The 24,081-nt window shown below is 59.0% G+C and overlaps 2 protein-coding genes across 6 annotated transcripts in view; one reads left to right on the top strand and one right to left on the bottom strand.

Moving 5' to 3' along the window:
- The window catches only part of ZMYND8 (zinc finger MYND-type containing 8), a 59,554-nt gene extending 53,778 nt beyond the window's left edge, over positions 1 to 5,776 (top strand). For all 3 annotated transcript variants that reach the window (XM_055137521.1, XM_055137520.1, XM_055137522.1), the window contains exons 16-19: positions 289 to 528; positions 1,506 to 1,666; positions 3,571 to 3,637; positions 4,295 to 5,776. In XM_055137521.1, the coding sequence (XP_054993496.1) occupies positions 289 to 528; positions 1,506 to 1,666; positions 3,571 to 3,637; positions 4,295 to 4,452 (626 nt within the window). In that variant the 3' untranslated portion in view covers positions 4,453 to 5,776. The remainder of the gene's footprint in view (positions 1 to 288; positions 529 to 1,505; positions 1,667 to 3,570; positions 3,638 to 4,294) is intronic.
- A 5,841-nt stretch (positions 5,777 to 11,617) lies between these two features.
- EYA2 (EYA transcriptional coactivator and phosphatase 2) overlaps positions 11,618 to 24,081 on the bottom strand; it is a 208,295-nt gene continuing 195,831 nt past the window's right edge. For all 3 annotated transcript variants that reach the window (XM_055140851.1, XM_055140852.1, XM_055140853.1), the window contains 6 exons: positions 22,806 to 22,864; positions 20,632 to 20,792; positions 18,057 to 18,171; positions 16,279 to 16,400; positions 14,104 to 14,204; positions 11,618 to 12,326 (listed from right to left, as the gene is read on the bottom strand). In XM_055140851.1, the coding sequence (XP_054996826.1) occupies positions 12,246 to 12,326; positions 14,104 to 14,204; positions 16,279 to 16,400; positions 18,057 to 18,171; positions 20,632 to 20,792; positions 22,806 to 22,864 (639 nt within the window). In that variant the 3' untranslated portion in view covers positions 11,618 to 12,245. The remainder of the gene's footprint in view (positions 12,327 to 14,103; positions 14,205 to 16,278; positions 16,401 to 18,056; positions 18,172 to 20,631; positions 20,793 to 22,805; positions 22,865 to 24,081) is intronic.

Below are 24,081 nucleotides of genomic sequence, written 5' to 3'. Positions count from 1 at the left end.
GGCGCACCCCAGAGAGCGGGTCCCGCTCCGTCGGGGAAGGGCGTTTGGGGCCGTCACGGCTCAGCGCAGGAGGGTGGGTGTGACCCTCCTGCTTCCCGGGGTCTGGAGGGCGGGTGGATCCCCGGGGGGGTTGGGGGAGGCTGTTGCTTTGGGGACTCGCCCCCAGACTCACTCCGCTCGCTTCATCTCGTGGTCTTTTTTTTTTTTTTTGTGGCTGTGGGGAGTGCAGGGACCTCCGGGCGTAGGGGGGAGGTATCCGTTGACCGCCGGGCCCCTCCTTCCCCTCAGAGCTGACCATGGCTGAGATGCGGCAGAGCCTGGAGCAGGAGCGGGACCGGCTCATGGCCGAGGTGAAGAAGCAGCTGGAGCTGGAGAAGCAGCAGGCGGTGGACGAGACCAAGAAGAAGCAGTGGTGCGCACACTGCCGCAAGGAGGCCATCTTCTACTGCTGCTGGAACACCAGCTACTGCGACTACCCCTGCCAGCAGGCGCACTGGCCCGAGCACATGAAGTCCTGCACCCAGTCAGGTAGCGGCCGGCCCTCGCTGTCCTGTGCTCCCGGGTCCTCCCTGTCCTGTGCTCGCCCGCAGCACTGGGAACCTGGCACTGAAGTGCAGGGGGCTGGATGTGCGGGTTCAAGGGCCTTTTGGTTTGCCAGGAGCCTGCAGACGCTCTGCGGGTGGGGGGTGGCGGGTGGCGGCAGGCTGGACCGTGTGCTCGGGAGACTGGACGAGCCGCGATGCCGGGTGCCCACACCGGCCTGACCTCGCAGGGGACAGGGCTCGTCACCGTTTCATAGTCTGGTTTTTTGTTTTTGAGCCACCCCCAGTGCTGCTCAGGGCTTACGCGCTTAGGGGACCCTGTGGGGTGCCGGGGGTCGAACCCGGGTCGGCCGCGTGCAAGGCCAGCACCCGGCCCGCTATATTGTTGCTCTGGCTCTGTCGGAGCCGTTTCCAGTCTGGTGCAGTGACTCCGCTGTCTCCTGGCTCTGGGCCGTGACCCCGACTGTTGAAGGCTGACGTGGCCATTGGGGGGGGGGGTCCCTCTTGGTGGTGCCCCAAGGGCTCTGTGCTCGGGGACTATCCCTGGCGGTGTCGGTGTCCAGCCCGGGCTCATCTCCCCGTCCCCAGGGTGCTACCAGTCTGCCTGGACACACGTGTCCTGCGTCCACCCTCCCGGAGCTCCTTCTAGTGCCTTCATTTCAGTCTGGATGAAGGCCGCGCTCCCCCCCCACCACCAGCTGGGCCTCTGCCGTTTTTTTTTTCCCCCCGTGAGTTTCCATGACCACCCCGGAGGCCGCCCGCCCGTGCGGCTGAATGAGAAGCTGCCGGGTGTCCTGTGTAGTTGGAGTCCCCGGCCCGACCCAGGCTGGATGCTCTCTCGCCCCTCGCCGGAAGTCCGGCTTCCGGACCCCGATAGCCGCTGGGGTGTCCTGGGCGGGGTGGATGGGCCTCTTGTCCAGGGATGCGCCCAGCCTCACGGTGCCTCTCCCCTGCCCCCCCCAGCCACGGCCCCTCAGCAGGAGGCGGACACGGAGGCCAGCACGGAGACCCTGGGCAAGTCCACCCAGGGCAGCGCGGGCAGCACGCAGACCCCCACGCCCGACCCCGCCAGCGCCGCAAAGGAGAAGGAGGCGCCGGCCGAGAAGAGCAAGGAGAGTGCCGCGGTGAGTGTCCCTGGGCCTTCGCGACACGGCCCCCCTTCCCTGGGGCCGGGCGGTGTGGGGATGGACCCTGTCCACCTCCCCGAGGGACTCGGGTTCTTCTTTAAGATGCAGCAGTGGGGTGGCCTGACAGAGTCTGGATTTTTGCTTTTTGGGTCACACCCGGCGATGCTCAGGGGTGACTCCTGGCTCTGCACTCAGGAATTGTAGGATAACATAGCTTCAGGTAGTTTAGGTTTATTGGGTTACTCCCGTTACAGTGCTCCCACTCCTCTGTGTTTATTTGTAACTTCTTTCTTAGTGTTCTGTTGACTTGCAAATATTGTTTTTCTCTTTTCCTTAGTCCAAACATTTATTAACATCTTAATACTAGTTGTTTTTGTATGGACATAGCAAGAGATACATTGAGGCTTGCAAGGCAGCTCTCCTGGCAACATCTTGCCACAGACTCAGACTACAGCACTCAGGCCAGATTAATCATTCCTCACCCTAGCAGGGTCCAAATCTAGTTATCACTGTTTGGATCATGACAACATTTGTCCATGACCAAGCTCTTAACTTAGAGCTAAGCATTAGGCACTTTGGCCAGGCCCATCTCGATGCCAGGGTAGCACACAACTCACCGCTTGCCCTGGGTCCTTCTTGTCCCTCATCGGGACCCTGCTTTTGGGGGCGCTAAGAAGTAAGGGCAGCTGAGGCTTAGGTCAAGAGAACAGATGCCCTGGAGGAAAATATCATGTAGAGTCGAATGACTCCCAGGTTACAAAAGCATAACATTTGTTAAGTCTTCCTGTGTCCATACAAAAAGGACTTGCTCTGAATAAACTATGCAAAGGACTCAAGGAGAAGAGAAAAACAGTATTTACAAGTCAACAGAACACTAAGAAAGAAGCTACAAATAAACAAAGAGGAGTGGGAGCACTGTAACAGGAGTAACCCAATAAACCTAAACTACCTGAGGCTATGTTATCCTATAAGGAATCACTCCTGGAGGTGCTCGGGAGACCCTATGGGATGCTGGGAATCGAACCCAGGTTGGCTGCGTGCAAGGCGAACGCCCTCCCCGCTGTGCTCTTGCTCCAGCCCCACCTGAGAGAGTCGTAGCACAGGGCTGGACGCGGCGGGCGGGGCTGACATTGGCGAGTCACTCCCTTTGGCCCTTCTCTGAGAGAAGGCCACGCGCCACACCCGACATGTCCCCGCAAGGCCAGAGCTGGTCGCTTTGTTTCATTCCTGTTCATCGAAATGCCAGAAGTCAGGTGGGGGCCGGTGACAGCCACGTTGGATTGTGCAGAGCTCCTGCTGGTGTCTGGGCGTGTTGGGGACAGGAAGGGGGTTGGCCCTCCGCACATGAGACACGACAGCCTGAGGGGGGGGCAGGGGGAAGAAATATCACTGCCACGCCAGTCGGAGCTCTCCCTGGGGCCTGAGGCACGCACGAGAACCTTGGGAAATAAAAGCGGGTCGATCCAGTTTGTTTGCTTTTTGGGTCATACCCGGCGATGCTCAGGGGTTCCTCCTGGCTCTGCACTCAGGATTCACTCCTGGCGGTGCTCGGGGGACCCTCTGGGATGCCGGGAATGAACCCGGGTCGGCTGCGTGCAAGGCAAACGCCCTTCCCACTGGACTGTCGTTCCGGCCCCTGAGTTGATCCAGTTTTAAAGTCATCAGCTTTTATTTTTTTTTTTTTGGCTGTAGGCAGTGCAGAAGTCGACCAAGGCTGGGAATGTTCTAGAACTGTGGCTGTTGGGTTGGGTCACCCTCATGCTGTTTTCCTGCATTTTCAGTGGGAGAATTAGAACCTGGGCCTGAGGGTTACCCCTGCCTGAGGCAGTGCCCGGGGCTTCCCCGGAGCTCCCAGGCCCCTGTGCCCTGAGGACCGCCCCCCTCTCTCTTTGTGTTTCCAGACCCTCGACCTTTCTGGTTCCAGGGAGACGCCCTCTTCCATTCTCTTAGGCTCCAGCCAAGGCTCCGGTATGTTGTCGCCCCCTGCTGGCCGAATGGTGCCACCATAGCCCATGCAGGCAGAAGGGAGCAGGGGGGTTCAGAGCTTGGGGCTGCCAGTGGAGATTAAATCCAGCCTCGGGCTGGTCTTGACCCGGGACCTAACAGACTTGGGGTCGGGGTTCAGATTGGGGAGCGGAGCCATAGAGGGTGTGGGTGGGTTGTTACGGGGGGGGAGGGGTGAAGGACAGATGCGGGGGTGGGGGGCAAGTAGGAAGGAAGGAGCCCAGTTCTGTCTAGTTTGGGGGCCGCCCCCGGTGGCACCTGGGGCTGACTCCTGGCTCTGCACCCAGGCAGGCTTCGGGGAACTGTACACGGTGCGGGGGCATGGGGGGGGTGTCAGACCCGGGTTAGCTGTGCTCCAGGCGAGTGCCTCAGCTCCGGGGCATGGTTCTGGGTCCTTGGTGGGGGGTGGGGGGTCTGTTCCTTGACCGTGTCCCCCTGACGCCTGCATCTCTCGAGCACTTGTCCGGTGGGGACCCCCTGCAGCCTTTCTGGTTTTGCTTCTGCAAAACTCGGGCGTCCTGCCAGCACCCCCATTGCAGGGTGTGTTGGGTGGGGGGCGGGCACTTTCCCCCCTCCCTCCCCCATGCCTGGGGTGCTGACCCCGAGCCTGCTCCCCCACAGAGCACTCCCGGAGCGGTAAGTCCAGCGGCTGGAGCGGCGGCAACAGCGGCGGTGGCAGCGAGGAGAAGCGGCCTGCAGCCCGCGGCGAGCAGGGTGCCACCCCCAGCGCCAAGAGCCTCCTGCCCTCGGAGTCGCGGCTGGACGCCTTCTGGGACTAGGGCCACGGCGCAGCCCCGGAGGGGACCCCAGGACAGCGGGAGAGCGTGAAGAAGTGGGAGGCGGGGAGGAGCACGCCCCTCCCCCCTCCCAGGGAGCACCCCCCCGCCTCAAGACTCAGCCCGGCCCTCCCTCCCCCTCGCACCCGGCCCAGGGCGGCCCACACTACACACCACCACGCTTCCCGCCGTGGCCCCGAGGGGACCCCGCAGCGTTGGATGTAAATCCTGTACCATGGATGACGGTGACCCGAGAGTTCCGCCCCCTTTTTATATTTGTATCAACTTTAACTTATAAAAAAAAAAAAGAAAAGAAAAACAATTTTTTTAAAAAAAATAAATAAAAACACCAACAAAAGGAAATGTTTAGATGTTGGAGACCAGTTGGTCCGGCCCATCTGTCGCGCGGGCATCCTTGGCGCCCGCCCCTCCTGGGGGGCCACCCCCCCTCCTCGTGCCACCTGCAGCAGGCGGGGCTCCGAGCGGGCGGACACGGCCCCCTCCCCCCATCAAGCCATGGCTCCCCTCCACATCCTTCGCCGTCGTCTCACGGAAGGCAAGTGCTCAAGTGCCCTGGACCGAGGGGCCAGGGTGGGACGAATTTGTTTCCTGAGACCCCGAGCAGCGAGGCCGGCTCTGCTCCGGGCCGGTGGGGGGGCAGGAGGCTCGTCCGTCCGTGTTTACAGAAGAGCGAGCCATCGAGGCGCGGGCGGGGGACGTGCAGAAGCAGACGGTGGCCTCGCTCTCGGACCCGTCACCCCCCTCCCATACGCCTCGCCACCCGGGGACTCGGGAAGAGCTGGCCGAGGCCCCCCACCCCGAGCCCGGCAGGCAGCATGTACGTCCAAGTGACCCGTGGGGGTTTGAGTTTGTTCCGTAAGCATGACACGAAGCCTCGGGGGGCCGGCGCCCGCCCCGCGCCGCCCGCCCCCCGCCCTGTACACTACGTGCGCGGTCGCTCCGTTCCCCACGTCCTGTAAAATGATAAGCGTCGAACAAAGCCAGAGGTGATGTATGTATATGAGCAAATTAACTGTACGATATCATTCCAGTACATTCTGTTGTACATTTTCAGTCTCGTTTACTTTCTCTTCGTTGTGGATGAGAGGATGCGAACTGTACAGCTCCCAGCTAGCGGCCCGTGTTTAGAGAACCACACCGAGTATTAGGAGAGAGAAAGGATATTCGTGCATTGCAGTTGTGGGGATTAAAAAAAAAATAGCCTAGCTGGCCTTACTCGTGAGCATAATTGCTTTTAGCATATGGAAGTATTTTTTCACATTTTCTTTGTATAAAATTTGTATTAAACTTAAAATATCTTTTTTGATGCTGGTGTTTCTTTGTGACTGAGCCAGGGGCCACTCGGGATGCTCTCCTTTTCGGGGTCCCCTATGCCTCGCCCTGGCCTTTTCATTCTTCATCTTTTTTTTTTTTAAACGAGACGGTGGTGGGGAAGTGGCCTCGCATCTTTCCTGTCCGCCTTTATCTGCTCCAAGGCAGCTGCTCGTGTCCACAGGAGAAGGACGGGAGAGGCCACGGGCAGCTGCGGGCCGCCTCTTTCCCTCTGTGCCTGCACCCAGTGGGAGTGGGCTGGGAGGCCCCCTGCAGGCCGCTTGCTGGTAGTGCAGGGGGAGGAGCCCAATGGGGTGGGGTCAGCACTGCACCCCGGGTTGCAGGCTGGCGCCTGGCCAGGTGCTGCAGACTTCTCCTGGCCTGGGGGCGTGCCACAGGGGCCCAGTAAAGACCCCCTGGGGTGAGCATCTCAGCCGGGGGCCCCGGTAGGTGCAGAGGCTCCGGGCTGGCGTGGGGGCAAGCTAAGCCAGAGGGGGTCATTGGCACCCAGATGCCCCCCTCCGGCCACTAGACCCTGGTCCCGGGATGGCCACGGGGATCGAGGGGCGCCCGCACTTCATGGTGTTTGGGGCTTGTGATTGTGGCGTGTCCCTCACATCTCAGAGTCACCATGGAGGACCAGAGAAGATCGTGGCCCCCGGGCCCCGTGACCCCGGGGGGCTCCTCCCCCTCCGGGTGTCCCCCTGTCCCTGCCCACTGGTCATCCTCACTCAGAGCAGCGTGGAGGGTGTTCTTAGCCGGCCACGCTCGTGTGTGTCCCTTGGCTGTGGGCGTGGGCTGTCAAGACCAGTGACGGGGAAGGTGGCCACGGTCACCGAGTGGCCCGGCTCCACAGCCTCTGGCGTCTGCCCCCGCAGGACCTGGTCACCCCGTGGCCAGCCCGCCTGGGAAGAGAAGACGCCCAGGAGGGCAGGAGACGGCTGCTGGTTTGCTGTTGGGCCACAGTAGGGGCCGCGGCCTGGAACCCGGGGCTGGAGCCGGGGGCTCCCTGCCGCGTGCCCTGTAAGCGGGAAGACCTCCCTGGCAGCGGTACACCCTGTGTCCTCCTCTCTGCGGGGTTGGGGTCCGCCTCTGCTGCTGCCCCAAGCCCCACCCAGCAGGGGGCCTCGAGACTGACCCGCTCGTCAGGGCCTCTTGACCGTCGGAGGGGTCGGAGGCTGTGGCCGCACCGCAGAGCCACCCTGACCCTGCTTTCTGGACATTCATGACTGAGCTGAGACAGGGCGTCCGGCATGTGTGCGTGTGCGTGCGTGTGTGTGTGTGCGCGCGAGCATGTGTGTGCAAGCATGTGCATATGTGTGTGCGTGTATGCATGTGCGTGTGTGTGAGCATGTGCATATGTGTATGCATGTGCATGTGTGTGTGTGTGTGTGTGTGTGTGTGTGCAGTCTCCTGGCCTCTTGGGCGGGACCCCTTGGCCCTGCTGGGTGTCTCGGCTCACTGCCGGTGCACGCTCGCCACCTAGTGGTCCCCGGGTGGTCTGCAGCCTGCAGCGGCAGGGGAGTTTGGGGAGAAGGTGGGCAGAGCCGACACCGGGTGCCCGCTGCAGGGGCAGCTGTGCCCATCACCTGCCACTCGGAAGCGCAGGCTGCAGCTCTGGTGGCAATAGAGAGGAGCGGGGGGGTCTGGTGAGTGGGGCCTTGGAGTAGAAACCTGTAGGGGGATTCATGCACTTTGTTGGGGGGGGGAGGGATTCTCTGTACCCAGGGGGTCCGGGAACCATCCCCAAGGCCACTCAGAGCCCGGCCTCCCTGGCGTGGGGTCACTGGGGTCACTCACTACTGGGGTCACTAGGGCCACTGCTGGGGGTTACCGGGGTTACTCTGCTGGGGTGACGGTCACTGGGGTCACCAGGGTCACTACTGGTGCTGGGGGGTGCAGGGCTGTGTCCTGCGACGCTGATGCCCAGTCGTGGTGCTGGGGGTCAGGTCGGCGTCGGCACGTCTGTGCTGCCCCTGAAGGGCAGCAGCCAGTGCGGACCAGCACCGGGGGAGACTGGCCTGCAGACCCGTCAGAGCCCAGAAGGTGTCCGAGCCGGCGTGCCTGGCACCTGTCCGCTCTAGGGGCTCCAGTGAGGGCGAGGACGTGCATGTCGCAGAGACGGTTTAACCGGGCCCTGGGTTTGAGGCCACCCCAGTAAAGGGAGACCCCAGAGAGGAAGGGATGGAGGTGATGGGGGGGCGGCCGGAGCCCGAGCTCCTCGCCCAGCAGAGAACAGACCAGAGGCACCCGGCGTGGCAGTGCTCAGGGCTCACCCCTGACCCTGAGCTCAGGGAGATGCTCTGGGGACCACACGTGGTGCCTGGGATGGAGCCCGGGTCGGCCACGTGCACGGGAAGTGGCTGCTGCGCGGCCGTGTCACCCAGTTACCCGGCGGGTCATTTCAGAGCACCCAGCCTGCTGGCCGTGTGTGTGTGTGTGTGTGTGTGTGTGGTGGGTCATTTCAGAGCACCCAGCCTGCTGGCCGTGTGTGTGTGTGTGTGTGTGTGTGTGTGTGTGTGTGTATGTGTGTATATTGCCCTTGTCCTGCTCCTGCCATTGTGTGTGTGTGTGTTGCTCGCTCAGCTCCTACCATTGTGTGTGTGTGTGTGTGTGTGTGTGTTGCCCTTGCCCGGCTCCTGCCATTGTGTGTGTGTGTGTGTGTGTGTGTGTTGCCCGACCGGCTTCTGCCATTGGGGGTGTGTGTATGTGTGTGCATGCGCGCGCATACACGCAGCTGACCTGTTGGACAGCAGCTGCTCTTAGCCCGGGGCCTGTCGGGACACACGCAGAGCTGCTGTCTCCGAGGGCTTCTCTTCTCTTGTCCCCCCTTGTGGCGGAGAAACTGGAGGTTCAGCGAGGCGGTTCCCACGGTCTGCGCGCTGCTGGGTCTGTGAATGCCCGAACTTCCCTCTGCAGGGTGGGCTTGGGTGCTTCCGGGGACCCAGTGGGCTGATGACCGCAGGTGTGTGTGTGTGTCTGTGTGTGTGTGTGTGTATGTGGTGGGGCTCAGTGCAGTGTCGGGATGCAGTGACAATACACTCACGTCAGAGGCTTGGCCGGATTCCGGTGTGTTCCTGCTCCTTCCACCACACCAGGTGGCCAGTAGGACCCCAGGGCTGGGGGGGGGGGACTGGAAGGACAGGGACACCTCTGCCCCCTTCTCTAGAGCGCATCCCAAACTCATTGGTCACAAGTTGATATTCAGATGTTTATATCGGATTTGATTGGAGCAGGTTTATCACGGCCATGTGAAAATAAAGCCCAACATTTGCACACAGTGTGACCTGTTAACCATCCCACTTCTGCAAACCAGCCGAACCCCTCCACATTCGGAGCCAGCGAAGGAAGGGGCTGGAGGGTTAGTCGCTTGCCTTAATGTGTCTGACCCCTGGCACCCCATTTGGTCCTCTGAGCACCACCAGGAGTGAGCCCCGAGCACAGAACCCAGGAGTCATCCCCGAGCACAGAGCCAGGAGTCAGCTCTGAGCACAGAGCCAGGAGTCATCCCCGAGCACAGAGCCAGGAGTCAGCCTCGAGCACAGAGCCAGGAGTCATCCCCGAACACAGAGCCAGGAGTCAGCCCTGAGCACAGAGCCAGGAGTCATCCCTGAGCACAGAGCCAGGAGTCAACCTCAATCACAGAGCCAGGAGTTAGCCCAGAGCACAGAGCCAGGAGTCAGCCCCGAGCACTGCCAGGTGAGGCCTCTCCTCCAAAATAAGAATCAGAGGTGGAGCCGGTGAGGCTCCTGGTGTCTGACCTCAGAGGTCACTGTCGTGTCCGCTGGCGTCTGGGCATTGCCTGCCCTCTGCTGGGATCCACATAAGCCGCCCTTTCTCGAACCCTGGGGTGAGCATCTGGCCAAGGGCGTAGCCGCCTTGGGGCCACCCCCAAAGCTGGGTTTCTGGGCCAATGTGTAGGTTTCGAGCGGCTCCAGCTCCTGCCTGGTGGTTCGCAGCGCCCCCTGCTGGCCGCGGGGAGCACAGCCTAGGTCAAGCCACGCTCCAACTCCAAAGGGACCAACCTGCCCTCTGACCCCCTGACCTTTGTCCTCCCCGCTGCCTGTGACTTCCCAGCCTGGCAGCCAGCTACAGAGCTTGGCTACCTGGAGGGACAGTGTTTGCTGCCAGGCGATCTTGCTCAGGGGTCACCTCCCAGGTGACGGTCACATCCAGGGTGTCCCTGGCACTCCCCAGCTCGGGGGCTCAGCCAGCTGGGCTGTGTGGGTGCTGGAGGTCAGGATCTTCCCAGCAAGGGTGCAAAGGTCTCAGGCCGCTGCTGGTCTCTGCTGCCAGCTGTCGCAGTGACCCTCCGCCCCCACCGGTCACCGGCTACTCGGGAGGGAACTGAGGCTGTGACCAAGTGGGCAGGGCTGAGGGCGGGGGGGGGGCATGGGGAGGAGGGGGAGGGGGGAAGGGATGGAGGAGGGCTGCAGGAGAGTGGACAGAAAGACAGTGGGCGTGGGAGGGGGTGGGTAGAGCAGGAGGACTCTGGGCAGGCAGGGGACGGGGGGAGGAGCCCAGCAGGGAGGGCGGGGCTAGAGGGCAGGAGGAGGCGGAGCCTGAGCCTGCAGCCTCTGCTGGGGTCCCGATTCTAGCACGTCCTCTCCCTGGTCCGCGAGGCCCGGGGTGCGGTCTGCGGGCAGCCCTTGCGGGGGACCCCGAACACGCGGCTCTGAGGCTGGGAGACGGATCAAAGCTACGTCCCTACGGGGGAAGGGGGGCGGGGAAGCTCAGTCTGGGCGCTGTTCCCTCCGCGGTGACGAGACTTTCTCTGCGAGAGATGCTCCAGCTCCCACCGAGGCATCCTGCATCCCCGCAGCTGCTGGGGGACCCTGGGTTTCGCCCACGGGGCCGGAGCACAGCAAGGCCGAATCACCAACCCAGGGGGGGTTCTGCCCCGAGTGCCTCACTGAAGCGGGGACGGTGCTCCTTCCATTCCTGTTTTTTTTTGCTTGGATTTGCTTTTTGGGTCACACCTGGCGATGCACAGGGGTTACTCCTGGCGGTGCTCGGGGGACCCTATGGGATGCTGGGAATCGAACCCGGGTCAGCCGTGTGCAAGACAAACGCCCTCCCCGCTGTGCTGTCGCTCCAGCCCCTCCCTTCCATTCCTGACTCAGCCCTGGAACATCAGGTCCTCCCCACAGGTGGTAAATGGATTTCCTAGCTCAGTCCCCACTCCTACGGGGACCAGCTCTTCTGAAAAAAAAAAAAAAAAATTTTTTTTTTTTAACGGGGTTTGCTGCTAAAACCAGCTCTTTAAGCTTCTGACTCGGGTTTCATCAAGGAGCCAAATGAGCCGTGGGTTTCTGTCTTTTGCTGAAAGGTTCTCGAAGGTTCTCCTCCGTTGTGTCTGACACACGGAGGAGCCTTCTCCTAAGTAGACTGCACAGGACGCAGCTGTTTGATCACCTGGAGCCAGCTACACCTGAAGAAAGCTCTCACAAAATATTCCTGGACACACCTTTAAAAGATTTTTTCTTAAGCCAGTCTGAGTTATATTTTATTCTCCTGCAACATAAAAGAGTGTATGTCAGGGACTGGAGTGATGATAGCACAGCGGGTAGGGCGTCTGCCTTGCACGCGGTCAACCCGGGTTCGATTCCCAGCATCCCATAAGGTCCCCTGAGCACTGCCTGGAGTAATTCCTGAGTGCAGAGCCAGGAGCAACCCCTGTGCATTGGCCGGGTGTGACCCAAAAAGAAAAAAGAAAGTGTGTAAGTGTGTGTGTGTGTGTGTGTGTGTGTGTGTGTATGTGTGTGTGTGTGAGAGAGAGAGCCCATTTCATTTGGATTTGTTAAGAGCAGAAATAACACTGTTAACACCTTCCCCCTTCAAAATGTAAACCTGGTTTTATTTAATGCCTTTGATCCGTCACAAAGTACCACCTCCTCCCAAGCTCCCCTCTTCCTAGAAAACAAGACGGCAGCTTAAGGCACGAGACTGTCCACACGCTGTCAGGTCTGGAGAAACACAGAATAAGCAAGAGCCTCCCGACAGCCCCACCACGCCGCCCTGCCAACAGAGAATGATTGTCCCAGAACACGGCCCGAGCAGAGAGGCCCCGCCAGACCCGTGCACCGCCCACGTGCCCCCAGAAACCCCCGAACCAACCCAGGACTGAGAAAACCAACGACACAGGAACGCGAGCAGAACACCCGAGGGATGAGATCGTCCATAAATTAGAAAGGAAAAGAACCCTGCCCGGCCCCCCTCACGCCAGCCCCCGGCACCTCCGTGGCGCCCCCTGCTTCCTCTGAGCCTTCCAGAGACGTCCACGCGCCAGACCCATCCCTGGCCCCCGAGTCCAGCAGTCCAGAGCCGCTGCCGGGCGCTCGGCGTCTCAGGACTTTGCTGGGACCGAGATGGCCACCAGAGGCGTCCTCTGCCCCGCCGAGGCCGTGCCTGGCGTCCAGCATCCGGCGAGTGAGGGGACGCAGCAGGGCAGGCGTCGGGGGCTGCTATAAATACTCCAGCTCCAGGGCGTGTCTCAGCGCCTCCAGGTCCGCGTGGCAGGATATCCGCCAGAAAGGCATGTTGTGCTGGAACAGAGGACGTGGACACCGGTGAGGGTCAGTCTCAGGTGGGCTCAGCACCCCGCGGCTTTTCCCCAGTACGAGCGAGGCTGCTGACCCCTGTCACCGCGCTGGGTGTTTTTTTTTTTTTCCAGGGGGTCACATCCAGAGATGCTTAGGGGTTACTCCTGGCTCTGCACTCAGAAATCATTCCTGGAGGTGCTTGGGGGACCCCATGGGATGCCGGGGATCAAACGTGGGCTGGCCACATGCAAGGCAAATGCCTCACCGGCTGTACTACTGCTCCGGCCCCTTAACTTTGCATTTTCTTTTCTTTTTTTTCTTTTTGGGTCACCCGGCGATGCACAGGGGTTACTCCTGGCTCATACACTCAGGAATTACTCCTGGCGGTGCTCGGGGGACCCTATGGGATGCTGCGAATCGAACCCGGGTCGGCCGCGTGCAAGGCAAACGCCCTCCCCGCTGTGCTATTGCTCCAGCCCCTTAACTTTGCATTTTAGCTGCAAGCTGGCGGGAAGGATCCACAGCTCACGGCAGAGGCAGGATGTGGCTAGGATACAGTCCACTCGCAGTGGCAGCTGTTAGAGACAAAGCATTAATGTTGGCTTGGGGGCCGCACCTGGCGATGTGGTCAGGGTCACTCCAGGCGGGGCTCGGGGGACCCTAAGGGATGCCGGGGATGGAACCCAGGTTGGCTGTGAGAAAGACAGTTGCCCTCTCTGCCGGGCTATGGCTCTGGCCCCAGGAACACTCGTGCTGCTCAGGACCTAGCTCTTGGGCACAGCGGCGAAGGACCCTAGCATCGTGCGCCCCCCCTTCCCAACTGCTACCCCCACAGCCTCCACTCAGCACCCACGGAAACTTGCAGGGCCCTGCCCGTGTCCACGCTGGGAGCCGAGTACGCTGTCCACTGGCCGGCCTGGATAGCAGGCCTGGGGCTCTCACAGGGCAACCTCCTACCACAAGAGGGGACAGCCGTGAAGACCTGGGGGTCAGAATGAGAGCTAGTCTGGAAGCTCCTCCCTCTGGAAGCCCCGAGCCCCGCCAAGATCCGCAGAATCCAGGACAAGGGCGGGGCTTCCGACTAAATGGGCGGGGCTTCTCGAGAAAGGGGCGGGATTCTGAGAGAGGGGCGGGGCTTCCAACCAAAGGGGCGGGGTCTGAAGGGGCCGGCAGCTGCTCAGGCCTGCACGTTTGCCTTTCCTTAGCATCTGCTACTCAGGAGGGATGGAGAGACCAGATGCTCCCAATGAAGCTGGGTGACGTTCCCCACCTCCTTGCCAGAGCTCAGGAAGGAGCGGCCGGTGGCGTCGTCGGGCACCCGGGTCTGCGGCAGCAGTCCCGGTACCAAGGTGCATCCCCTGCCGCTCTCAGCATTTTCATGGGCCCGTCTCTGTCCTTAGGGTAGGACCGGGCTCCTGGAACCTAGGATGGGTGTGTGTGCAATAAGACACACGTGCACCCAAGAGCGGAAATGACTCCGGATGCAGCTCTCTGCCCTGTGTAGATGCAGGGCAGATGCCCCCTGGAGACCAGCCAGCTAAGGGGGCTGGAGGGAGCTGATGTGAGGAGCCCCCAGAAGCGGGAGGCCCCCGGGGCTGCCCCAGAAATGGGCGCAATTATCTTTTTTTTTTTTGCTTGTTTGTGGGGCCACGCCCAGCAGTGCTCAGGGGTTACTCCTGGCTCTGCACTCAGTGAATCCCTCCTGGCAGTGCTCGGGGGGACCATATGGGATGCCCAGGATGGAACCTGGGTCGGCCCCGTCGCCCCGGCCGGTAATTACCTTTTTCGCTCCCTGCTCCTCTTCCACCCCATCCCCGATCACGATGTAGACGGCTTTCCGGCCGAAGCGCTGCATGATCCTCTCAAAGCAGCTCTCCTTGCCTGCGTGGGTTGGGAAGGAGAGACGGGGTGCTGGGTGAGGTTCCGGGGGTGTGGAGGTGGGGACCCCCGCAGGTCTCCACCCTCTAGAACACCTCCCTCTTCAGGTTTCTCTCACTACAACTATGTGACTTAAACATTGCTACTTACACTTCAAAACAGAGACTTAAGCCAGGATTCCACACCAGAGTAAGGCCCATGAGTGGAGGTGCATGGGGGCTGGAACAATAGCACAGCGGGGAGGGCGTTTGCCTTGCACGAGGCTGACCCGGGTTCGATTCCCAGCATCCCATATGGTCCCCTGAGCACCTCCAGGAGTGACTCCTGAGTGCAAAGCCAGGAGGTAACCCCTGTGCATTGCCGGGTGTGACCCAAAAAGCAAAAAAAAAAAATTTAAATAAGTGGAGGTGCAAGAAACAAACAGAGAAGGTGTGTGGAAGGCTCTCCACTGGCCGTTTGTGGCTGGCATTTGTTCGTTGGGGGCCGCAATCAGCTATGCTCAGAGGTTACTCCTGGTTCTGCTCTTAGGAACCACCCCTGGCGGTGCTTGGGGGTCCATTTAGGATGCCTGGGATCAAAACCAGGTCAGCTGCATGTAAGGCAAGTGTCCTAACAGACATACTATCCACTCTGGTCCCTGTGCCTCGAATTTCTGGTTTTAAAACCCAAAGACATTTTCATACCATGTTCTCACCTAGAATTCCTATAGAGGCAAAAATTCCTCTAAGGAAAATGTTTCCAAAGTGATTTTTTTTCTGCTCCAGAAAATACACACACACACACACACACACACACACACACACACACACACACACACACATACACACACACACATGCACGCAGTAAAAATATCTAATTAAAAAACAATTTGACTAACTAGATTTATTTAGCATTATACATTTTAACTGATAAAAGAATGACCAAAAAACACCCCCGTCAAGGAAACCAATATTAGTTGCTCTGATGATAAATGCTGCTGTTAATTCCTAGTTATTAAATTTTCTTATCCGATGACAGGTCTGAGCGTATGGCTTGTTCTATTTGTTAACAAGGAAGATCAGCAGCTGTTAAAGAGAGGTAAAGTAGGCTAGTCTAAATTGACTCTCTCTGAGAAAAAGATGAAGAGGAAAAAAAAAAAACCCTCAATTTTCTCTCTGGATGTTCAAGGTTAGATCCATGCTTATCTGAGGACTCGTGCTACTGAAATGAAAAACACCCACTGTACCATGCAGTGGTGGGAACTATTTTCCTTTTTTTTTTTCCTTTTCTTTTCTTTTTCTTTCTTTGTTTTGTTTTGGGCCCCACCCAGCGATGCTCCGGGGTTACTCCTGGCTCTATGCTCAGCTATCGCTCCTGATGGTGTTGGCGATCGAACCTGGGTCTTCTGTGTGCAAGGCAAGAGCCTTACCCACTTGCTATCTCTCCGGCCCCTTAGTGACATTTTTAGGGTTCCTAGTCACCAAGCTATGGGCCACATTTCCTTGCATCCCTTGCAGCCAGAGGTCACGTGACTAAGCCGGGGCCCACAGGAAGTGAGCAGAAGTTACCATGCGATGTAGGACCTGCATTACTCTCTCCTTTATCCCTTGTCCCGTAAACTGGAAGATGATGTAGCAGGATTCTGATTTGACCACAGACGGTGCAGATAAAACCACAGAAAATGGTGGAAAAAGAAACATCCAGTTTCCTAGGCTGGTCCACCAGCCTGGGGCACCGCTCCCCTCGGTTCTGTAATGTGGAACAAGCTTTGGGTCTGCTTGAAGCCCTGTGTCTGGGCTGTGTGTGTGACCGGAGCTCTGCTGCTTCCCTGACATAGAAGCTTCCGGAAACTCTTTGAGCTAGTTTCTCCCAGCAGCCCCGGCTTCGAGGCCAGGGGGCTGTGCCGGTCACTCGGGGAATCAGACTCCTGCTCTCAACAACTTCCTTCATCCCCCACGCCCTCCCCCTCCCTGCATCCCTCCCCCCCTCCAGCTTCTGGCTTCCTTCCTTCCTTCCTTCCTTCCTTCCTTCCTTCCTTCCTTCCTTCCTTCCTTCCTTCCTTCCTTCCTTCCTTCCTTCCTTCCTTCCTTCCTCCTACCTGTCTTGGTTGCGCTGTAAATGTTCTCGATGGGGAACACGGAGCCCAGTCCGTACAGCAGAACTTTGGCCAGCGCGGGGATGAGCTGGGTGGTGGTGACCAGCACATTGACACAGTTGGGTCTGAGGACAAAGGAGACGGGATCAGAGCTCCAAGTCCCTGCCCATGCCCCCCCCCCAACAGGCCTCCTCCCTCCACAGCTGAGTCTGAAGCTGGAAGGGGCTTGAAGGGGCCAGTGAAATCTCCTGTGGGTGTGAGGCAGTGCTCAGAGAGTCACTTCTATGCTGTGTTTCCTTTTTATGTGTTTGATTTTGGGCCACATCCGGTGATGCTCAGGGTTTACTCCTGGCCCTATACTTAGGAATTCTCCTGGCAGTGCTCAGGGAACCACATGGGATATCAGGGATCGAGCCTGGGTCGGCTGCGTGCAAGGCAGCTGAGCTACCTCCGGTTCTTCCTTCTGCTGGGAGCTGCCTGACACCGTGGAACAACGTGAGGGCGATGCTCCACTCAGAAGCGAATGGTTTACACATGGGACAAACACGTATGTAGTGGGAGGCATAAGTAAACACGATGGCCCTCGTGGAGGGCAGTAGGGAGAGGGGTGGCCCAGGGGAGCACAGGCCAGTTCTAGTATTGAGGGAAGCCGGGAGCATGAAGCAAAGGGCTAATTTTTTATTTATTTTAATTTTTTTACTTTTTTTTTGGGGTCACACCCGGCGATGCACAGGGGTCACTCCTGGTTCTGCACTCATGAATTACCCCTGGCAGTGCTCAGGGGACCATATGGGATGCTGGGAATAGAACCCGGGTCGGCCGCGTGCAAGGCAAACACCCTACCCGCTGTGCTATCGCTCCAGCCCCGAAAGGGCTAATTTTTCGACTTATTGGGACCAACAGGTAACCAACAAAATGTGGCTGGTCTCAGGGCTCTCACTTGGTGATTATTGGCGTGTTGGGTCACAGAGTTTTCGTGCTGGTGTGGGGGACTAATCTGGTCACTGGCCCCAACGATCTTATTTAAGAGCAAGTGATAAACGAGACTGGCCCCGCCTGGCCTCATGCCGTGCCCGCCAGGCAATCTGGGGGTGCCCTCGGAGATGGCTGTGGGCAGGGCCCCCACTGTGGACGCTCTGGGCAGGAGAGGAGGGGCAGGCTGGTCCTTATGCAGAGGCCTTTAGTCTGCAGATACATCTCTGCATCTGTCTGCTCAGCCATGACCCCCAGTGTCCATGGCCCGTGTGTCCATGACCCCCAGTGTCCACGGCCCGTGTGTCCATGACCCCCAGTGTCCACGGACCATGGAGTCCACAATATGCTGTGCCCATGGCTTGTGTTGTCCATGGTACAGTGTCCACGGCCCCTAGTGTCCATGATACATGGTGTCCATGGCCCGTGGTGTCCATGACAGAGTGTCCAGAGCCCAGGCTGTCCACCACCCATGGTGTTCATGCTACATAGTGTCCAAAGCCCTGAGTGTCCTTGGCCCCTGGTGTCCACGACACACAGTGCTCATGGTACTCAATGACCACGGCACACTGTTCACAGCACATGGTGTCCAGGGCCCGCAATGTCCAGGGCCCACAGTGTCCACCGTGTCCAGCACACTTCTGCTTGACCTACAGCCTGGAAATGTGCAAGTGGGGAAGTGGGGCTCAATCTCCCGCCCCCAGTGGGCACAGTGGATGCTCCCCAGGCGGCCAATGCTGCCGCTCCCGGGCCGTGGGTGCTCCCCTCCTGGGCGTCAGGTGCTCCCCAGCGGCCGGAGCGGCCCCTACCGGGAGTTGATGAGGTTGAGGGCCTTCAGCGAGTGCGTCAGCCAGAGGTCGGTCAGCGCTTCCAGCTCGGCTCTGAGCTGCAGCCACGTCTCTCTCTTGGGCGCCCCGATCAAGCCTGGGGACAAGGGGCGGACAAGCGGTCACTGGAGGTCGGGGGGGGGGGGGGTTGACGAGTCTAGGAACTGCAGCTCGAGGCTTCAAGCTGACGACACAAATGATGTGGTCACCTCGCTGCCACTGCTGGCCAACCTCAACCTGGTGACCCGAGTCTTGCTTTGGGATTGACTGATGGACCAAAGTTTCCATTGATCGACCCAGGCACCCTCCACCCCTCCGGCCACCTGTCCAGACACCGATCATTAGATCCATCTGCCTGCCTGTCCATCCGTCCATCTACCCAGGCGGCTGACCGTCAAAGTCCACTTTAAAAACCTGCCTTTCGGGGCTGGAGCAATAGCACAGCGGGTAGGGCGTTTGCCTTGCACGCGGCTGACCCGGGTTCGATTCCCAGCATCCCATATGGTCCCCTGAGCACCACCAGGGGTAATTCCTGAGATGCAGAGCCAGGAGTAACCCCTGTGCATCACCGGGTGTGACCCAAAAAGAAAAAAACAACAACAAAAAACCCTGCCTTTTGGGGCTGGAGCAACAGCACCAGCAGGCAAGGTGTCTGCCTTGCACGTGGCTGACCCGGGTTCGATTCCCAGCATTGCATATGGTTCCCCGAGCACCGCCAGGAGTAATTCCTGAGTGTAAAGCCACGAGTAACCCCTGAGCATCGCCAGGTGTGACCCAAAAAGAAAAAAAACAACCAAACAACAACAACAAATAAAACAGAAAAACAACAAAAAAAACAAACCCCAAAAAATAACCTCTGCCTTTCCTGGGGCCAGAGCACTAGCACAGCGGGTAGGACACTTGCTTTGCATGCAGAGCACCGGGGTTTGATCCCTCGCATCCTATATGTTCCCTGAGCACAGAGCCAGGCGGGGTGAGGCCCCCAAACTGAAACAACAGCAACAACAACAAGAATCCTGCCTGTCATTCTCCCAGCTCTCCCACCCCCAACCTTTTCCTTGTTTTGCTTTTTTTTTTTTTTTATTTTTATTTTTTATTTATTTATTTATTTTTTTTTTGGCTTTTTGGGTCACACCTGGCGATGCACAGGGGTTACTCCTGGCTCTGCACTCAGGAATTACCCCTGGCGGTGCTCAGGGGACCATATGGGATGCTGGGATTTGAACCCGGGTCGGCCGCGTGCAAGGCAAACGCCCTACCCGCTGTGCTATCTCTCCAGCCCCTTTTTTTTTTTTTTTTTTTTTGCTTTTCAGGTAACACCCAGCAATGCACAGGGGTCACTCCTGGCTCACTCAGGAATTACTCCCTGGTGGTGCTCAGGGGACCCTATGGGATGCTGGGGATCGAACCCAGTTTGGCCGCATGCAAGGCAAATGCCCTCCCCGCTGTGCTATCGCTCCAGCCCCTCTTGTTTTGCCTTTGGGTCATACCCGGCAGCGTGCAGGGGTCACTCCGAGCGGTGCTCAGGGGACCATACTGATGTTGGGGACAAGGCAGCCGCTGCCAGGCAAGCGCCTTCCCGCCCCCCACTTCCCCAGCAGTCAGCTGCCGGTGCCCTTGGACAGAGCTCAGACATCGCAGTCTGGGTCCCACTCCTGCTTCCGGGCCCATCCCGTCTCCCAACCCTGCCCGGCGTCCCTCCCGTCCAGCCCCGCGGAGGCCTCTGCTCCATCGCCCAGCTCTGTGCTGCCCCAGCCCTGGCGCGCCTGTGCCACAAGCCCACCTCTCTTCCTGCCTGTCATCTTTCTGCCCCACCACGTCTTTCCTACTCGCCTCAGTGTCCCCCCTTTCCCCGGCCCAGCCTGGCTCCTCTGCTCAGAGTTCTGCTTGCGGCTGGGATTCAAACCCTGCTCAGGGGCCGGGGAGATCCCATGTCTTAAAGATCACTTCTGATGTGGCTTGGGCCACCATCTGGGGAGCTGGGGATGGAACCCAGATTGACTGCATGCAAGACAAGCACCCTACCCACTGTACTATCTCTCTGATCCCCAACAACCTCTTCCTGTGTGGTACCCCAGGCTGATCCCAACACATTATTGGGGTGGCCCTTTTGAGCCGCTCCCCGAACTCAACCCCACTCAGTTCTAACATTGAAAACTTTGATTTCTCGTTTGGCTTTTTTGGGTCACAGCTGGCTATGCACAGGGGTCACTCCTGGCTCTGCACTCAGGAATCATTCCTGGCAGTGCTCGGGGGACCCTATGGGATGCTGGGAATCGAACCTGGGTCGGCCGCGTGCAAGGCAAACGCCCTCCCCGCTGTGCTATCGCTTCGGCCCGCTCTCAGCTGGCCCAGGGCACCCACTTTTATAGCCACCCCATGGGTGATGAGGACTTGGCGGGGGGGGGGTGGCCCACGCCCACACATGGACATATAGGAAGCTCGGGCCCGCTGCTTCCGGAGGGCACCAGGAGGGGAGCTGGGTGAACGGGCACCGGGCCTCTGAGAAGCACGCCGGGCACCGCGGGGCGAACCGTCCCGGCGAGGCTCCACTCACTGCCCACATTGTTCTTGTACGTGTTGTACATCTCCTTCACACGCCGGTAGCGGAAGGCCAACTTCCTCATCCAGTCCACGCCACCGTGGACCCCAGAGCCCAGGCACAGACTCGCTCCCGGGGCCGAGCTGTGGAAGCCGTCGGCCGAGAAGTTGTACGTGCTGGGGAGAGAGATGGGGTGGGGGGGGGGAGAGCGTCAGTGTGCGGAGACGGAGCGTGTCCCCGAGCTGGGGGCAGCCGCCAGTGCCCTGATCGTGCAGGGTCCCTGTCTGTGCGTGCGGAGGCGGATGGGGGGTGCCGAGCCTCACTTTCCTGAGCTTCCACATGAAGGTGGGATGATGCCTCTCGAAGCTTCCCTATCAAGACTGACCCCTCAGCACCCACGGCCCCACGCCTGGGTGTCTGTGAAGAATACACACCACAGGGCCAGAGCGATAGCACAGCGGGCAGGGCGTTTGCCTTGCATGTGGTCGACCCGGGTTCCCTCCCTACACCCCATAGGGTCCCTCGAGCACCGCCAGGAGTAAGCCCTGAGCGTCACCAGGTGTGACCCAAAAAACAAACAAACAAACAAAAGCCGGAAAGAACATGGACCGTGGGCATGAAGTACTGAGAAGTCACCCGACACTTCCTGACCCTCGCTGGCCCAAGGAGTCAGAAAGTGTTGCCAGCTGCCAGAGCAGCGCCGCTAAGGACTTTTCCGTGAACTGTGGCTTCGGGCAGCGATCACGGAAGGAACTGCAGGGGTCTCCTAGAGGCAATGAGTCATAAGGAGAGAGACAAGTCGTGGATGATTTCACCCACGTGTGCTGTAGAAGGAACGAAGGTGACGAGAGGACGGAGGAGAAGAGATGGAGAGAAACGGCCGGTGGGCGCTGGGAGCAGAAGGAGGCGGGGCGAGGCAGTGCCCGGCGGGGGGATGCCCCCGCAGCCTGCATCAGCGGGAACTGCTGGGGCGGGAGAGGGGGCTCTGCACGCAGGAGGCCTGGGCTCGACCCTCAGCACCGCGGGAGTGACCCCCGAGCACTCAGGCCAGAGTAGCCCCCCAGCACTGCCAGGGATGACCACGAACCCGAAAACACAAATTAGCCTCCCGGAGAGGGGAGTGGCCACTTGGGTGCTGCCGAGCCAGTTCCCATCTCCCGTCCTGCTGGTACCACATCAAGTACCCGGCTTTCTGCCCGCGGGACCAGCCCCCCACGCAGCGGCCGGCTCCGCTCTCCCTTTAGAATCGGGGGCTGGAAGGGATTGACTGGAGCTGCTTCCTCCGGGCAGGGCAGGGGGAGGGGGGGGTTCTTTCCAGAGCCTCCATCCCTAAATCTGCCGTCCAAGGTCTGTGGCCACCTGCAGGGGTCAGCTCTCGGAGCCTCGCCCGCACTGTGCACGGGAATCCCCCTACTGTCCTTCCTTCCTTCCTTCCTTCCTTCCTTCCTTCCTTCCTTCCTTCCTTCCTTCCTTCCTTCCTTCCTTCCTTCCTTCCTTCCTTCCTTCCTTCCTTCCTTCCTTTTTTCTTTCTTTCTTTTCTTTTCTTTCTTTCTTTCTTTCTTCACACCCGGCGATGCTCAGGGGTTACTCCTGACTCTGCACTCAGGAATTACTCCTGGTGGTGCTCAGGGGACCCTATGGGATGCTGGGAATCTAACCCGGGTTGGCTGCGTGCAAGACATATGCCCTACCCGCTGTGCTATTGCTCCAGCCCCCATGCTTCATTGCAGGGGTGTGTTCTGGGCCACACCCGGCCATACTCGGGGCTTACTCAGGGCTCTGTGCTCAAGGATCACTCCTGGCAGGCTCGGGGACCAAACGTGGTGCCGGGGATTAGAGCTGGGTTGGCTGTGTGCAAGGCAGGCGCCCTTCCCACCGCCCGTGTTCCTTCCGTCAGGGGCAGCCCGCCGCAGCCAATGGCATTGGGAGTGCAGCCCTTGGGTGGAGGAGGCATCACGCAGGCTTGTTTGGGGCCTCCCCCACCACCGTGGTGCTGGGTGGTGACCCCAGGGCCACACACAGGCAAGCACCTGCTTCGCCACTGAGTCACCAGGTCCCTGGGTGCCGATAAACACAAGCCTCCCCGCCGCCCCCCAGCACTGAACACGCAGAACCCCCATGCTGAGCGGAAGCTGAGCCTGATCCCCAGCCAAGAGGGGGCATTTCCGGCCCCTCCCCTCCCCTCCTACCTTAAATCCTGGCCGTTGTCATCGGACGAAACGTCGTCGACGTGGATCTGGTCGCAGTCCTGCGCAGAAGGTGGGGAGAGGAGAGGGTGGACCGGTCAGTCGGGGCGGCTCTGTGCGTGAGCTCGAGTGGGGGCTGTTTCACCCAGGGGGTCGTGGGTTATGCTGCACCCCCTTTTACCCCGGTTTCTGTTGGATATTAACCCAAGTGTCTTAGGCTTCATCAGTGAATTGTCCCTGTTCCTCCCCCAATAACCAGAAGCCGACAGTGCTCTCATGAGCACCCCTCACCCCCCGAGTTTATCTCTGGCCTTTCCTTTGTGCCTTACCTCTCCCCCGTTAGCTACTAGATCCCCTAAGTCAGGCTTGGTTACTTGCAACGTCAAACCTTCTCGTGACTCCGGACTTTGACCTGTAGTGAGTTATTTGCTTTCCTCTTTCCCCTATAACCTTTTTATATGTTACTATAGACCAATGTTCTTTGCTCAACCACAGAAAGGCCGTTAATGCGATGCTCCTAATATTTGGGAGTTAATTGATTTTGAAATACACCTGCTCCTGGGCATTTGTTATAATTATTTGACTCAGGCCTCTGTCGCTGTTCTTCCTAACGCCTCCAAAAGCTAAGTCCCACTGAGGAATCTCTGAATGGACCCGGACAAAGCAGTAAAACTACCCTGGCTTTGATATGGGACAGCCTAGAAATCATAAAGCACATTACGGCGTGATATAAGCCGTAATGAATGAAGGACCCTGTGGGGTAGGAAAAGCTAAACTGGCCTGAGGATTTAGTCTGGGATTTACGGTTAAAAACCCAGTTCCCCCCGCACCTCCCCCCCTTTTTTTTTTAATCTTAAACTTATTCCTCTGTAGCCCAGAGAACTTAAGTTTTGGAATCTGTATTTCTTACTGTGCTTATCCAAATAACTGATAATATTCACAAGAAGTAAACTTAATAAGGCTGTTTAATATGTACTAGCAGCAAGGGAGAGAAAGCAATAATATAATGTAGGTGCCTTGTCTCCTCGGAGCGAATTTCTCGATACAGTCTCAGACAGAATGTCTCCTTGAGTTAATCCTACCCAAAGAGCTGCCTGCGTGGAAACGCTTCACCTCTGTAAACGATCAGTCACACCTGCCTGCAGCCCTGGGCCTCGACCCCCTCGGATGTCCTATGAGCACGCTCTTCGGTTCTGAATCCAACATCCCCGGACCACCAGCCGGGGGCCCCATTTCTTCATTCCTCCAGGAGGCGGCTCTCGGCCATGGAACGGGTGGT

The sequence above is a fragment of the Sorex araneus genome, chromosome 5 (genome assembly GCF_027595985.1).
Source record: "Sorex araneus isolate mSorAra2 chromosome 5, mSorAra2.pri, whole genome shotgun sequence".
NCBI classification, from domain to species: domain Eukaryota; kingdom Metazoa; phylum Chordata; class Mammalia; order Eulipotyphla; family Soricidae; genus Sorex; species Sorex araneus.
Note: the sequence above shows the minus strand (reverse complement) of the source record. Positions and strands in the feature narration are given on the sequence as shown.